Genomic DNA, 16,706 nt, shown 5'->3' with positions numbered 1-16,706 from the left:
GGAAGTAGCAGTCAGGTTCCAGCAATGTGTAAAACACTTTATAGGACGAGTGGTCAATAGGTAACCAGACTTCCATTGTGGGCGTGATTTTGTTTTCTTCCGGAAATGGCTGCTCCCGATCTCCCGACAGAATATGACGAAATCGTGCTCGGAACAGGTAAAAAAATCATCAGCTTGTCGATGAATTGTAACTGATGTTTGTGTTACAGTTTCGAAGGAAAAGAAGCTCATGATTTCTTAAATGATGATTGGATGCCTGCGCCGTGTCGAGCTGCGGCTGTCTTGCATTATACTTTATAGAGTATAGAACATTCAGTTCAACAAATGAGGGCGGTATCACATTTATAGACTGATCCATTTGTTTTTTTTGGCAATGACATTATTGCAAAATTGGGGAGGTACCTTTCTTGCTTTTGTTTCCTCTTTGGAGCTTTTGATCGAGTGGATGAACCCATACCTTTGCTAGTTTACTTATGAAAGTTTGGTGACCAATGTCGCGTTAGACAAGAGGATGATCATGGTTTAAAATTGAAAATCGGGTAAAAAAAAAAGTAGAATAAATGAACAATTGTTTTTTTTTTATGCTTTGCTTTTGTTAACGTATTGGCTTTCTTTACCCTGTCATGAACTGAATTTCATTCCACAACTGATAATTGTAAAAATTGGGGTCTTTCTTTTGTTTGACAGGATTACAGGAGAGCATATTGGCAGCTGCACTAGCAAGAATTGGACACAGGGTTCTTCATCTCGATAGGTACATTAAAAATGGAATTGCATTGAAAATATAACAATACAAAACACATTAATGTCGTGTTCATTAAGCCGCATTTAGGCCTCTTCAGCTGAAAAACAAACCAAAAACAAACAAACAAACAGACAAACAAACAGACAGCTGCAAATCACTTGCATAAATAAATTTGGCAATTGATAATCATTGCATTTCCTGTTTTTGTTGAAAGCTAATTCAGATTCCGCCCCCCCCCCCTTTACTTCCTTATAGAAATGACTACTATAGCGGTGACTGGGCAACTTTCCATCTACGGAGCCTTCAAGAATGGATAGACAAACACAAAAACCCAGAGGTTTGTAGGCTATATCCGATCCCCCTTTCCTGCTCAATGCTTCATTGTAGCAGTGATGAATATGCCTGTAATGTTTCTGAATTACCATGTTTCTTAAAAACCAATTATCCTTAGTTTGCAGAAATTTACCTACAGTATATAAATTATTACTACTTTTTGATGAACTAAAAAATCATGCCAATGACTAGTTCCTGCTTACTAAAACCCTAAATTTGTGGGGAAAAAATGCAATATCCTTTTTCCTTCCTTTGTATTGCCCTGCAAAACCTGTGATTCGTAAATAAAATACCCTCCTTTGTAGGAATCTGATGTAGTACGGTCAAGTTCTTTAGATGAACAGGAGCCAGAGGATCAGGTTGCCCCAGACACCAGTCAGCTGGGGGAGGGAGAACACTTCCTAGAACTTCCACAAAATCCAAATACAGTGAGGGGGATAGAGGTCACATGCTATGTGAGGTAAGAGATATGCTCTAAACATTAGGGGAAGAGGGGCAGTTGCAGGAATGTGGCCTGCCCCCTCTGTTATTCTGATAGGGATATGCCCCTGTTTCCTTCAAAGTACTATTTAAGAAATAATCAGGTCTCTGATTTATTGCATCTTTCCAAATCATTGCAATGTTTTATAGTGTGGCAACTGAAAACCTGTGAAACAAATATATACAAACCCTCAAAATACTATAAAAAATATGGATTTGCCTGTCTTGTTATTTAGTTATTTTTTTTATTAGAGCTCTTGTAGAAGTTTGCCTATTTTCATTTCCCGATGACGGGCAGAGCATACTGTCCGCAACGTTGAGTTTCACCTTGGTTCTTTTTAGGACCTCACAAGCTCATGAAAGAGGGACTTGTCCCATTTGCTGTCGTGAATTTTTATCTTTATATGACATTTGTGTGCTTTATTTTGTTACCCAGACAAGGTGTTGAGCTACCCAGCCTTGAGAGGGTGATAGTACCCCCTCGCTTGTCAACCTCAGACGAAGAGCCACAGCGACTGGGTGCAGAGGGGCAGGACCCTTCCCAGAATGCACCAGAGGCCGATGCCTCAACTGATGACACCCATGCAGCAGCTGACCAATCACAAGCAGAGGGCGAAGACCCAGAAAATGAGGCACTCCAGAACTCGGCCAATGAGGACCGAGAGTCCTCGAGTGCCGCATCCCCCTCCATCTCAGTCGACCAATCAGAAACTGTTGATGGAGCAGCTGGCGGGCTGACGTCATCTGAACAGGTCGAGGGTCAGAGTTCACAGGGAGAAGGCCAAAGCTCATGTGAACCAGCTTCAGATGAACACTCGGAGCAAGAACCTGAATCTGTTGGGGAACAGGAGCAGGAGTCTCCAGCACAAGAAGTTGAAGGTCAAGGGGCAAGCAATCAGGGGTCAGTCGATGAAGGTCAAAGTTCAAGTAGAACTGAACGTGGGAGACGAGACTGGACATGGGCAGAAATCAACCAGTTGTGGAGAAAGTTCAACATTGACTTGGCACCGAAGGTACACATGTCTGACACTCTCCGATTCCTTGCAATACAGCTCATGCCAAAATATAAGGATAACTCAAGCTTTGAATTACTCTCAAACAATAAAGATCTACTGCTTTATGACAGTGGAAGTGTTTCGTTGGGATGATCAAAATTGATAATGATAGAACCTAGACTTGGGATCATAATGATGATTCTAAATTTTTGCTTGCAGCTGATGTTTTGCCGTGGTTCCATGGTTGAGCTGTTGGTGTCTTCAAGAATCAGCAGATATGCAGAATTCAAGGCAGTCACCAGGATACTCTCAGTCATCAAGGACAAACTGGAGCTGGTAAGTCGGGACTCTTGGTGAGGGTCCTCTCGGTGCAGTTTTTGCCAGTAATTTTGACATGGTAATATCAGTCTGACATGATAATGTCATTTTGACGTGATAATGTCAGTTTGACATAGCTGTGTCAGTCTGACAAGTCATTTTGACATGCCAATGTCAGTTGACATGTCAGTTTGACATGCTAATGTCAGTTTGAGATGACATGTTGGTTTGACATGCCATGTTAGTTTGATATGTCAATTTCACATACCATCCGCATGGAGAATACTAGAAGATGAAGGTTCCAAATGACTTCAAGATAGACGGGATTGGAGGTGGATTCACTTATCAGGGGCTTTGCTGGTATCTTTGAATTTCTTGGAGTGAATTTGGGGCTCACCCCTGGTATAATATATAAATTTTCTTTTACTTTGTTAATATGCATATGCATCATGATTATTTACATTAGTTTGATAATTTTCACCGAGCTATCATGCATGTTGATCAATTTTCTGTTTGTAATAGTTTTTTTTTTCCCTTTTCTTTCTTTGCGATGTAGGTTCCCTGTTCCAGATCGGATGTGTTCAGCAGCAAGTACGTGAGCGTGTTGGAGAAACGAATGCTGATGCGTCTGATTGAGTTCTGCCTTCACTACCAGGATAGATTAGAGGATTTTGAAGGTGAGGTCTTACACGATAGGCTCTTGTAAACTCTTTTGATATGGGTTTTTTTAAACAGAATTCTCATCTTGTCAAAATGACACTGTTTCAATTTTTATGACAAATAAATAGCGCAGTGCAGTGAGCGTTAACTAGTATGCATACATGCGTTTATTTGGTGTATACATTCCTTTGGTGCATGCATTCCATGTGCCTTGTATGTAGCCAAGCAGAAATGTCCTTGGGGAGCAGAAATGTGGCAAGGTTTTCATTTCTTTTTTCAAATTCAGAGTTCCGGGACAGACCCTTTGAGGAGTTTCTGAAGGCCAGGAAGCTGACACCAACTCTGCAGCACTTTGTGATGCACTCCATCGCTATGGTAACCGCATCAACTCCAACAGAAGAGGTACTATTTTTTTTTATAATTAAGTACCAGTTTGTTTTGTACTTCTGCTGTTACTTTTACCCAGTGAACATTGAATATTCCTTATTCAATTTTCATTAAAATGAATTGCAATTGCTCTAGTTCTTCTCAGAAAAACTTCTCTTGTGGATTTAGTCACTTCACATGGTTTATCACCAAACTTCTCCCAACTTTGGAATTTTCTGGAAACACAAAACTGACAAAGCTTCAACAACCTTTAGTCAACTTTTGTCTCTTTTTTAATGGCTGCTTTTCAGGCTCTCAAATCAATGCAGTTCTTCCTCCGTTCCCTTGGTCGCTATGGCAACACAGCCTTTCTATGGACGCTGTACGGCAGCGGGGAACTACCCCAGTGTTTTTGCAGGTACATTTAAAAAAATTATTGAAAAACATATCGCAACTCATTTGGTATGGGATTAATTGTTCCTTTGTCATTTCTTCCGTTGCAAGGTTTGTTTCGTTCTTTTTGTGAATATCTCAAGAGACTGGTTCTATTTTCTCACTTTTTTACTGCAGAATGTGTGCAGTGTTTGCGGGTATCTACATGTTAAGAACCAACCTAAAGAAACTCATTGTGGACGAAAACAATGTGTAAGTTCTGATCTGGTTTTATTGAAATGGTTTGCCCAAGTTGTTTTAATTTTTTTCCTCAAGTGATGTTTGTTAGACTGTTTTGAAGAGGGCATAAATTTGAGAAACATTGTAAAATGGATTAATTCAATTACTGTCATTCTAGCGTGAAACGTATGTGTAATGTGTTGTTTGCCTTTTTGTATCCTTTGTCTCTTTCATTTTTTTTTCTGAAATAGGGAATTTGCTAATCCAGAAATAATTGGCAAATTCAATAAAATATATTTTTACGATGTTCTGGATTCTTTGTAGGTGCAAAGGTGGCATAGACTCCGATGGGAGAAGATTAACATGCAAGTGAGTCTATGAAATGATTTTATAGCATTTTACAGATAAAATTTTAGAGGTAATAGATATGGATATTTGTCATTCAAAATAGATCATTTCGTGATGAATCATGAATCGTGATGGATCATATGAATAATTACTGGAGAATTTGAGGTTAATCCTCAAAATTGTAGAAAAACAGATTTTCATTTATTTTCATGTCACCAGCAACTTGATAATGGAGACTAGCTATGCTCCCCAACAAGCTGCAAACACAACACTAGGGTAAGTTTGAAATGTTTTCATGATATCATTGTCAGTGCAACCTAAACACATGTACTTGCTTCAGAATCTGAGATTTGTGATAGTAAATATTTTGGCCTTTACCCAAAATTCCAACTTTTTTTTTCCTGTTCATTTCTCAGGACTGTTTCCCGAGGTATCCTTCTAACAGACAGGTCTCTGAAGCCAACAGATAATGAAGAGGTATTTATCTTCATTTGGTGATGGCAACCATGATGTCTTGAAATTCGTTAGCTACTGTAGCTTGCAAGCAATGAGTATACAACCAAGGTTCCCAGTTAATCTGGAAATCAGGGAAAAACCTTGAAAATAAGTTTCAATTTTTCCAGTCAGGGAAAAGTCAGGGATTTTGTTTTGTTTTGTTTAATCAAGTGCTGGAAGCCTAGACAGTGGTTGACGCAAGATTTTTTTGTGTGCTGATGTCAAAGAGGGTTGCTCTGATGTTCTCTTTGTGTCTCACTGACTCAATGAATTACTGTTAATTGTGAGTCGGGCAGTGCTATCATATAGGATTACCTCTTAATGCCAATGAATCGATAAATCCAACCTATTGTGTAAACAGGTGCATGAAAAGACTTCCATTGAATAGCCATTCTAAATCAATTGAATAGAATTTTGTGGATTTGGGGACAAACTTTGCTAGTCTTGCTTCATCTTGTTTTTGTTTTCTCTTTTCCTAGATAACGCTGTTGACTGTACCGCCTCCACCCGGCCAGAATAACCCGATCAGAGTATTGGAGCTGGGAGCCGGATCATGTGCCTGCCCCAGAGACATGTGTGAGTTTTTTGCGTGATTGTCACCACTAAATGCATCAACCATCAGCTCACAAACAAACTTTTTACAAGATTCTTCAAATGTTTTTTTGGAACGTTGCTAACTAGAAGTGGCCATGAAAGCCTTAGCGTATCTTTTGCCCTTTCTGCCTGGAACCTTTTCAATACATAAATGTGTACATTTTGTGGCATTTTATTTTGCTCTAGTTGTTGTTCATCTGACGTGTGCTGGGACAGGACAGGCAAGAGCAGATCTACAAAACGCATTGGACGATTTGTTCCAACCTTTGGACACAGGTAAGCTTTCCTGTTTTGATCTAAGAAAAAAGTGATCCCCAAAAAACACAGATATCACAATCAACTCATGAAATAACGGGCCGCGTCAAAACTTCTGTGTAAAATTTGACTAACCAAATCATCCTTATCGAATTAGCAGTGCAACCATTTGCAATAGGGTACCGAAATGTGACGTGAGCTGTTATTGTTCTGGTTTACTCTGGTTCGCACGCTGATGTCTTCACACACCTAAGCTGTGCACGTGGAACAGAATACGCGGCGCACTTTTACTTCATGCGTCTTCAGCAATGGTCACTTACTGTTCTGCATGTCCTAAATTAGCAACTTGAGCAGAGGCTAATATGCGAACATCTTAAACAAAATAATTAAAAATTCTGTAATTTTTTTGTTTCCACAGAGGAGGCTGACCAAGTTAGCACAAAACCGAAAGTCCTATGGTCCCTGTTTTTCAGCCAAGTAGACTCGTCGGTGTGTGAGGACACAGCCCTTGCTGCTGGCCTGCCCAGTAACGTTCTGGTGACTGCTGGGCCAGGAACCTCAGTGGGATTCGAACACGCTGTCACACAGGTGGGGATTGAGGGAATTTGTAATTTTTCAGTGGGAAAGACAAGTGCTTCCTGAGTTCCTATAAATTTTAGACTTGGGAGTGCAGGACTTTTAATCTGATGCTTGCAGGTTCACATCCAGATAAGTGAGATATTAGCAGTAGAAGTGCTGGACTTGCAATTGGATGGTTACGGGCTCTCATCCAGAGAAGTGAGATATTAGAAAATCTGACTGATGCAAGTGCACATCGTAACAACAGAGTTATTACCAGTGGAATATTTTTACTTGCATCAAGATTAAAGTTTGAGGTGCACATCCGGATAAGTGAGATATCAGCAGTGAAAGTTTACTACTTGCAACAAGACAGTTAGAGGTTCACATTCGGATATATGAGATATTGGCCGTGGCTTACTTGCAACAGGATGGTTAGAAGTTCACATCCAGATAAGTGAGATATTAGCACTAGAAGTGCTGGACTTGCAGTCAGATGGTTGCAGGTTCACAAGTGAGGTATTGGCACAGTAATCAATTCCCTTAAATTCAGAGAGATATTGTGAGCCTTTTTTTCCCATCTGTCTTGTCCTGCATCTTCAGGCCAAGAGGCTGTTTGAGAGACTGTGTCCCGGGGAGGATTTCCTGCCGGCTGCCCCAGAGCCTGAAGACATCATCTTTGAAGATCAGTCCAAGGACAACCCAGGAGAACACAAAGAGGTAAGTCTTGTTTCCCTGAACTTATAATTTTGATAGGAAATGCATTCTAATCTTGTAGTTGATTTTACTTGAGCTACTATCCCTGTGGTCTGGTAGTTTTCATTCCTAAAACTCTAGCTCTGTCGAAAATGACATTCTCTCGGCAGGTCGGATTTGAGGCGAGCTCAACTTCCGAAGAGCCTGAGAAGCAAGAAGGGGAAGGGATGGACCAAGCAGCATCCAAGACCTCCCTGGAGACAGATGGAGCAAGCAAGGAGGCGGGAGTCGCAGATGCTGAAGGGAACGCATCTAAGACAGATCAGGAACAATCTGAAGACAATGCCAGTTCAGGAATGTAACAAGGTAGACCACTAAATGCATAGGTTGGCTTGCCTTGATTATTTCTGCAAAATTATGTAAAAAAGTATTCAATATATGAAATTTATTTGCCTTTGTCTGATCTTGATAGGTTTTCTGAGTGGGTCTCTTGGATGGGCATTGTTACACGCATTTGCAAAGCATTGAATGTTGCAGTTATGTTATGACCAAAGATAATTTTTTTTGTAATGTTCAGATAAATTAATAATAAACTTAATAAGTTAAACTTTCAAAACCATTTTTTTTTATATCAGGAATTCATAGTAATTTTTTCTTGTGTAAAGTCTCCTGTTAGGAATGGCTTTGCTACACTCAAATGTTGATGTGCTGAATGTAAAACAAAGCCTTGATAATTGCTATCATCAAGCTCCTCTTCAAAAAAACCCCACATTTTTGGATGTAATTTTTGACAAGTTATAAAGAATTGTGTGACAGAATCTAGAGAAAGAAGTGCAATATTGGAATCAGCTCAGATGAAAAGAAGTGAAATATAGTTGCTGTCCCATATTTTTGGGGTACAAATAAATTTGAGAAAGTAATCATTTCTTTGGCATTTTTGAGGAATTTTGGCTTAGTTATTAGAATTTTTTTTTGTTTACAGACCAGGGCCCATTTTTATGGCTCTGCAGACCACACAGTTCTGTGCTTATGATCGCCATTTTGTGCTAACTGTGATTGCAGAACGATTCTGTGCTAACCCTGTAAGCACCGAATCCTTTAGTTACGGGATGTAGGCATGCGCAGAAGTCAAAATTCCTGGCTAACCCGTGAAATACGCTTGCCTTAAGCACGGAATTTTCTGCTACAGTGAAGCAGGGATTTGTTGCTAACGGTAAGAGCCATAAAATTGGGCCCTGATTCAAGTCCATTTGCGAACTTTAAGCATCAATTTGGTACATTTGTATTTATTTAACTGAAATTATTGTCGACTCTTATGTACTTGTTTAGCATTGGGCATACGTTTACCCCATGTACATTGAGATATTAGTCTTGTTTGTGTTGTGTATGTCTATTTTTCTCATTAAGTTTAATTTGTTTACAATATGCTGAAAAGGGCTTGGTTGGTGTCTTGTTTTATGCTGTATTGTTTTCCTAACCACAGTTTCCAATTATGCTGAAAGAAAACACCGGCAGATTTCAAGAATAAATGATATTCCAGAAAAGATGATTTAATGTTGAGTGCAACACTGAAGGCATGCAACAGACTTCAAACATGAAATGTAAACTGCGAAGACAGATTTTTTGGACGTCTAAAACGTATTCCTAGTTTCACTGTGAAGTTGTCTGATACTTGACAATGCATAAACTCTTCAAACAAAGCGACGGCATTTCTTGACCCTTAAACACGCGCGATTCTTGGCCTCAGTCTTACAGCAAATGCCATGACTTCCCCGATCAGATATTTCTGATATCTTAGGGGCTGGAATTTGAAGATCCAGCTGCCCAGCTTGAAGTGTCTGATTAGAAATGATTGATTAGAAATCAAAGTCTGATCTTAAAATCTTGTTGTCTTTTTTGGGGTGGAACATACAGTTTGCTTTGGGATTTGAATGTATGAAACTCAAGCTTGTTTCAATTCAATACACATATGCTGAACTCGGGTTCAGCTTCTGTAGGTACTATAACTGTTTTATAGCCCTACCCCTTTCTCGTTCGCTTTTAAGTTTCTTGAAAGGTTTTCAAAGATGCATGAATTGCTGCATCACAATCTTCAATTCATGTCCAGTTTCTTCGTGCGTTTGCTTCTCCTCATACACATTTTAAGTTTCTTGAAAGGTTTCCAAAGATGCACAAATTGCTGCATCACAATCTTCAATTCAAGTCCAGCCTCTTCGTTTGTCTCCATCTCCTCATTTGCTTTTTAAGTTCCTTGAAAGGTTTCAAAGATGCATATATTGCTGCAACACAATCTTTCATTCAAGTCCAGTTTCTTCGTGCGTTTGCATCTCCTCATACGCATTTTAAGTTTCTTGAAAGGTTTTCAAAGAGGCATAAGTTGCTGTATGACAATCTTCAATTCAAGTCCAGCTTCTACGGTTGTCTGTATCTCCTCGTTTGCGTTTTAAGTTTCTTGAATGGTTTCTCAAAAATGCATAAATTGCTGCATCACAATCTTCAATTCATGTCCAGCTTCTTCGTGTGTCTGTATCTCCTTGTTTGCTTTTTAAGTTCCTTGAATGGTTTTGCAAAGATGCACAAATTGCTGCATCACAATCTTCAATTCAAGTCCAGCTTCTTCATGTGTCTCTATCTCCTCGTTTCCTTGAAAGGTTTTTCAAAGATGCATAAATTCAAGTCCAGCCTCCATGGGTGTTTGCTTCTCCTCGTTTGCTTTTTAAGTTCCTTGAAAGGTTTTTCAAAGATGCACAAATTGCTGTTTCACAATCTTCAAATCAAGTCCAGTCTCCAGTGGTGTTTGCTTCTCCTCGATCGCTTTTTAAGTTTCTTGAAAGGTTTTTCAAAGATGCACAAATTGCTGCATCACTATCTTCAATTCAAGTCCAGCTCCTTCGGGTGTTTGCATCTCCTTGTCCGCTGTTTTAAGTTTCTCAAAAGATTTTTCAAAGATGTACAAATTGCTGCATCAAAATCTTCAATTCAAGTCTTTCCTCTACAGGTGTCTGTATCTCCTCATCTGCTTTTTACGTTTGTTGAAAGATATTTTAAAGATGCATAAATTGCTGCATCACAGTCTACAATTCAAGGAGACTCTGGAGACTTTAGGAGACTCAGCTCCTTTTTTTCATAGTGTCTGCAAATATTTGGCAGGAGATACTGCATGATAGCCTTCAATTCTTGTCCAGGGTTGCAATGGAATTGGTTACAGTGTCAGGCAAGAGCAATTCTATTTCTTCACACCTTGAGAAACCATTTGTTTGTGAAATTTCTGGTTAAACGTTTGAGAATATTTATATTTGAGACTTCAATGACAGTATCTCATCTGTAAATTAACCGCGTGGGTATCCATGCATTGTCATCGTTGAGGCGTGCCTCACTGGCTGGGTAACAAGCCTTAAACCCTCTTGACCACTTGACGTCCTGATTTGATCATCATGGATTGTCCTGTCCTCCATGCCTAGTGGTTCTGGGCTCAAACTCTCTTGCTTGTAAAATCTTTTCATAATAATTCATTCTTGGAATGTGCTTTCCTCATTGAAGCAGAGTTAATATATATATTTTGAATCGCTGTCTTTTAAACCTTCGTACGACTCTTTGAACTTCATCATGCCTTCTTTTGGCAAAATCTTTTTGTATTCTTCTGAATTTCCCCTTTTGTTTAATACTACATAGATTTATATTGGCAGCTATCCCTACATGGTACAGGGACCTGAGAAACAGATTCATAGGCTGAGCACTTGTAGTTCTTTCAGTCTTTACAGTTTGAGCAGCTGTAATTTGGCAAAATAAAAGTTCTTTTTCTTCACAATTTGAGAAACCATTTGCTTGTGAGATTTGTGGGCACAACTTCCAGAATAAAACTATTTGACACCTCAACACAGTCTTAAAAGAGCACAAAGGCAATATCTGGTCTTTAAACCTTCTTAACCGCATGGGTCTCCATGCATTGCCATTGTTCAGGCCTGCCTTCTATGCAAGGTATTCCCAGATGTCTGAAATGCTCTTGACTTCTTGACGCCATGATTCAATCGTCATGGATAGTCCTGTCATCCATGCCTAGTGGCTCTAGGCCCAAACACTGTTTCTGCAGGTATTTGGGGGTAGATAAGTCGTATGACAATCTCCAATTCAAGTCCAGTTTCTAGGAGACTAAGCTCCTCCTCTTCACTCACAGTTTCTGCAGGTATTTGGCGGTAGATAAGTTGAATGACAGACTCCAATTCAAGTCCAGTTTCTAGGAGACTAAGCTCCTCCTCTTCGCTCACAGTTTCTGCAGGTATTTGGGGGTAGATAAGTTGTATGACAGACTCCAATTCAAGTTCAGTTTCTAGGAGACTAAGCTCCTCCTCTTTGCTCACAGTTTCTGCAGGTATTTGGGGGTAGATAAGTTGTATAAACAGACTCCAATTCAAGTCCAGTTTCTAGGAGACTAAGCTCCTCCTCTTCTTTCACAGTTTCTGCAGGTATTTGGGGGTAGATAAGTTGTATGACAGACTCCAATTCAAGTTCAGTTTCTAGGAGACTAAGCTCCTCCTCTTCTTTCACAGTTTCTGCAGGTATTTGGGGGTAGATAAGTTGTATGACAGACTCCAATTCAAGTTCAGTTTCTAGGAGACTAAGCTCCTCCTCTTCTTTCACAGTTTCTGCAGGTATTTGGCGGTAGATAAGTTGTATGACAGACTCCAATTCAAGTTCAGTTTCTAGGAGACTAAGCTCCTCCTCTTCGCTCACAGTTTCTGCAGGTATTTGGCGGGTAGATAAGTTGTGTGACAACCTCCTATTCAAGTCCAGTTTCTAGGAGACTAAGCTCCTCCTCTTCTTTCACAGTTTCTGCAGGTATTTGGCGGTAGATAAGTTGTATGACAGACTCCAATTCAAGTTCAGTTTCTAGGAGACAAAGCTCCTCCTCTTCTCTCACAGTTTCTGCAGGTATTTGGGGGTAGATAAGTTGAATGACAGACTCCAATTCAAGTTCAGTTTCTAGGAGACTAAGCTCCTCCTCTTCTCTCACAGTTTCTGCAGGTATTTGGGGGTAGATAAGTTGTATGACAGTCTCCAATTCAAGTCCACCTTTGCAATGAATTGGTTAGCCTCATCCCTTGTCTGGGTATTTACTGCAGCATAAACCTATGGATTCAACTGATTCTATGCCTGCCAGTTAGAAGAGGCAAGGGCTTTTCATTTCTTCACACATTGAGAAACCGTACGCTTGTGACATTTGTGGATACACTGGATAAAAGTTTGAAAATATACAGACAGATGCCAATTCAAGTCCACCTTTGCAATGAGTTATTTCTCCCTATCCTTGTCCAGTTATTTGCCGCAGCATATTCCTCTGTATTGAAATCCTTGATTCCAGTTTAGCTGCCAATACCTGCCACTCAGGAAAATGTAATAGCAATTCTGTGTCTTTCACAAATTGAGATACCATTTGCTTGTGACACTTGTGGTTAACATTTGAGAAAAAAATATTGAGACTTCATAGACAGTCTTGAAGTACAAATTCCTTTGGAAGAGAAAATAATAGAACATGAACCTGTGAGTCCGTTTCCTTACTTGCTTCGTGTCCGGAAAGAAGTGTGACTTGTCGTCAAGCAGCCTGTGCCCATGAATAAGGCAACATCTTCTCTGTGAACCTTCTTACCGCGTGAGTATCCATGCATTGTCATTGTTCAGGCGTCCCTCCTTTGCAGGGTGACAGGTCTTAAACCCTCTTGACCACTTGCAACCCTGATTGTATCTTCATGAATAGTTCAGTCCTCCATGTCAGGTGGCTTTGAAATTAGTTCAGCTGCCTTATATTGTCAGTCAGAAATAGACAACAACAATTCCTTTTCTTCACACCTTGAGAAACCATTTGTTTGTGAAATTTGTGGGTAAATGTTTGAGAGAATATATTTGAAACTTCAAGGACAAACTTGAAAAAGTATCCAGCAGATAAGTTATATGAAGGTCGCTTTGTTACGAGTTGGTCAACCTCATCAAGTTGTCCAGGTGTTTGTGGCAGCATCAACCTCTGGATTAGAGCCTTCGAATACAGTTTAGCTTTTTTATATGCCTGCCAGTCAGAAAGAGACAAGAACAATTCTTTTTGCTGCACACCTTGAGAAACCATTTAAAATTTGTGGTAAAATGTTTGAGAATATCTTTGAAACATCAAGGACATTTGAAGAGCATCCATGCAGAAAAGCCCAGAAAGTTTACATGAGCATTTCCTGTACTGTTTTGAATATGTCATTTTCTGTCACAGAATTCAAGTCCAGCTTCTCGAAGATGTTTGGGTATCGTAATTGGACGTCAAAGTTCAGATTGTGTAGGTTTTCATTTTTTGCCGTGCAAGGTGAATTTGAAAATTGTGCCGTCTTTTCCTACATGAATATGGAAAATACATTTTTTGCCCTTCTTATTCTTAACACATTGAATAGGCTTTCCTTTATAGCTACCTGCTCAACAGCACTTGTTCAACAGAGATTGTCACAGTTGAAGCACTTTTTCTCATACTAAACCTCAAATTCAGCCTCAGTGAAAGCTTCATGCACACCAAGATGTGTAACTTGTCTCAAAGAGTTCACCTCTTGGAAAAGGCAGCCTGTGCCTATGAATTTAGGCAATATTCCTCTTTGCACCATCTTAAACGTGTGGGTATCCATGCGTTGTCATTGTTTAGGCGTGCCTCCTATGCAAGGTAACAAGCTACTTGACGCCCAGAATTGGTTAACCCATCTGTCCTCAGTTCAGTTGCTTGTCAGTGTCAGTTTGAAAGAGGCAAGGGCTATTCTATTTCTTCACACTTTGAGAAACCATTTGTTAGTGAAATTTGTGGGTTAATGTTTGAGACTTCCAACGACAGTCTTAAAGAGCGTTGCAGACAGCCTGTGCCAGTAAATATAGGCAGTATCTCGTCTGTTAACCTTCTTGTCTTCACTGGTATCCATGCATTGTCATTGTTGAGGCGTGCCTCACATGCAGGGTAACAAGTCTTAATTACTCTTGACCACTTGACGCCCTGATTTGATCATCATGGATAGTCATGTCCTCCATACCCGGCCAGGAGAGCGTTCTCTTGTTGAATGAATCTGTCTCCCGTGTGAAACTGACCCATGGGGCTCCCGTGATGGCCGAACTCCTGGTGACCTGCTGGCTGTTGAAGCGCCGGCCAAACCCCGGCCTGTGTTGCGAGTTGAGACCTGCCCGATGTCGATGTTACCGCTGGACCGCCGACGGATTGTACAACCTCTGGATGGGCAGGCTGAACATTAACACTGGCCACGGCAGGCCGACCTCGAGTGGCTCTTGTTGCCATCCGGGATTTCCTACCCCGAGCAGACCGACCTCCCCGGCCCCGCTGAATTCCTCCGCTGGTGGTGTGCGTTGAGTCAAGACGGGCCGGGCGATGCACCTGTTGTTTTGGCCGTGGCATCTTGCCTATGCGCGGGCCCTGGTCGCATGTACTCCACTTTCAAGCTCAAGCCGAAATGATCAAAACTGCCGCGAAAAGTACACACAGGTGGCGAAGAAAACTTTTCCCAAAGCAAGTAGCGGTTCCGAATTTAATTCCCACGAGTGTTTCCGAAGTGCATGTATAATCCACAAGGAACCGCGTTATAAGAGCAAACTGAAAAAACAATGTTGACTCTGTGGTCAGCTGAACCAAAGTGAAGGTTTGCCGCCCAAATTCCTGTACCAGGAATCTCAGCTATATGCGCCTGTGCTGTCCATTGGTCAGCAGATGCTGTCTGTTGGTCAGCAGATCGGAATGCAAGTTCCTGGAGCCTATGCAAATCAAGGGCACCAGGCCTTTGGGCTGTAGCCCATCTGTGTGGTTACTGAGAATAATGCATTTTATTGTGTATGCAATAAAATGAAGTAACATGTTTCCATCGAAATTCCTTATTGAAGACATGTATTTTGGCATTGAAGCACAGTTGATATATTTTGAATCACTGTCTTTTTAACTTCAGTACCCGGTATGCCTTCTTTGGAAATTTCCTGTTTAAGTATTCTGCTGACTTGTCCATGCCAGGAAAAACACCTTTATTGGGTGCTACGGTGGTACTGATACGTAGCAGGGAATCCTGGTCTTCGTTCCAAATATGAACAATAGCAGGTTGTAGGAATTTGGAAAATGGGTTAACATAAAAACAAAAAAAGTTACTTAACAGGATCTGACCTGAACAAAAAAATAATAATCATGAAATATAGAAATAGAATGCTCTTTAAATCGGAGCAGAGCCAGTAGAAGATCAAGTAGAAATAATCATTAACGTTACTGCAGTAATCTTAAAAGCAAAATCCGTCGGCTAATCTTTGTTGATGGATGAAAAATGTGGCATAGGAAATCATGCCAACATTTATCGATGCAGACTCCTGACATTAATATGGCAGATGATGTCGGGTATGGCCACATGATTGGATCTTGCATGACTGTACATGTATCAATTGTACCATTGTCCCAGCATAAGGGCGAGAAAATTTCTTTCTACTTGGCCCTGCACATTTGGGACGAGTAGAGAACAGCTCCGTCAAACTGCTTTGGAAGACAAGCCACTTCTGTGCCTGTTATGCATGGCTGCTGCGTCCGCTCAATGGTACTTTCTTTCCAAGCATTTGGGTAAACAACTCGTGGCAGGAGTTTTGAAAAGAATATAACATGCTTATGCTTTGTGTCGCACTCACATAACCTTGACAAACTGACAACCCAGGCGGGTAATTTATCCACATTTTCCAGAATTGCAGGGGACGTTAAGCAGCCTAGGGAAGACCTCAAGACACAAGGGCTGATTTTATTGTGAAAATAAGCAACCTTAACACCACAATATTCTATCACCATCAGAAGATTTAAACACTGTTTAATTTTTTTTTAAATGTGTAGGTCCCATGGCTTTTGCCCGGAACTGTGGTTAGGAAAACAAGACATCTCTTCATTTGAATAAGTGATTTTTTTTATTGCCAGTTGTTTAACTCACTTGGTGTTAACCGTTTTAAAAATAAATAAATATTAACATGTAAATTTAAACAGTCACTGACTAGTTTGAGTTTTTTTTATCATCAGTGCGCCCTCAATTGACATATTGTTGCGAGGGAGTTCATTCATAAGTCAAGTTTTGCGATGCATATATTTATTGTACCCGTACGATCCCAAATGCTAACGATCGACGGTGAAAGGGTTAGTCTGGTTCCGGGGCAGTAGTTTGTACGTTCCACTTCCAGAACCACAAGGTGGGAGTCTGTGACACGTTGTATGTTTGTAC

The 16,706-nt window shown here is 40.4% G+C and overlaps 1 protein-coding gene across 2 annotated transcripts; it reads left to right on the top strand.

Annotated features, from left to right (window-relative positions):
- The first annotated feature begins 46 nt into the window (after positions 1 to 46).
- On the top strand, positions 47 to 16,471 carry LOC119727701 (rab proteins geranylgeranyltransferase component A 2-like). Of its 2 annotated transcripts, XR_005271000.1 has the most exons (19): positions 47 to 157; positions 688 to 754; positions 1,001 to 1,082; positions 1,384 to 1,538; positions 1,995 to 2,571; positions 2,773 to 2,889; positions 3,428 to 3,548; positions 3,818 to 3,933; positions 4,209 to 4,315; positions 4,468 to 4,542; positions 4,834 to 4,878; positions 5,077 to 5,133; positions 5,274 to 5,334; positions 5,832 to 5,928; positions 6,133 to 6,222; positions 6,620 to 6,789; positions 7,363 to 7,479; positions 7,626 to 9,713; positions 10,107 to 16,471. XR_005271000.1 is itself a non-coding variant. In XM_038199717.1 (18 exons), the coding sequence occupies exons 1-18, from the start codon at positions 106 to 108 to the stop codon at positions 7,815 to 7,817; spliced, it is 2,298 nt and encodes a 765-aa protein (XP_038055645.1). In that variant the 5' UTR covers positions 47 to 105; the 3' UTR covers positions 7,818 to 16,471. The 2 variants fall into 2 exon arrangements, 1 of the variants encoding a protein (XP_038055645.1); XM_038199717.1 differs by having other exon boundaries at positions 7,626 to 16,471.
- Positions 16,472 to 16,706: the final 235 nt, after the last annotated feature.

This window comes from Patiria miniata, unplaced genomic scaffold, assembly GCF_015706575.1.
Source record: "Patiria miniata isolate m_02_andy unplaced genomic scaffold, ASM1570657v1 HiC_scaffold_20, whole genome shotgun sequence".
NCBI classification, from domain to species: Eukaryota; Metazoa; Echinodermata; class Asteroidea; order Valvatida; family Asterinidae; genus Patiria; species Patiria miniata.
Note: the sequence above shows the minus strand (reverse complement) of the source record. Positions and strands in the feature narration are given on the sequence as shown.

Excerpts from the sequence above, each read along its gene's own strand:
- LOC119727701 (XM_038199717.1), top strand. The coding sequence starts at position 106 with ATGGCTGCTCCCGATCTCCCGACAGAATATGACGAAATCGTGCTCGGA. Across the intron at positions 755-1,000 it reads AGGGTTCTTCATCTCGATAG|AAATGACTACTATAGCGGTG; the intron begins GTACATTAAAAA and ends ACTTCCTTATAG. Across the intron at positions 7,480-7,625 it reads ACCCAGGAGAACACAAAGAG|GTCGGATTTGAGGCGAGCTC; the intron begins GTAAGTCTTGTT and ends TTCTCTCGGCAG.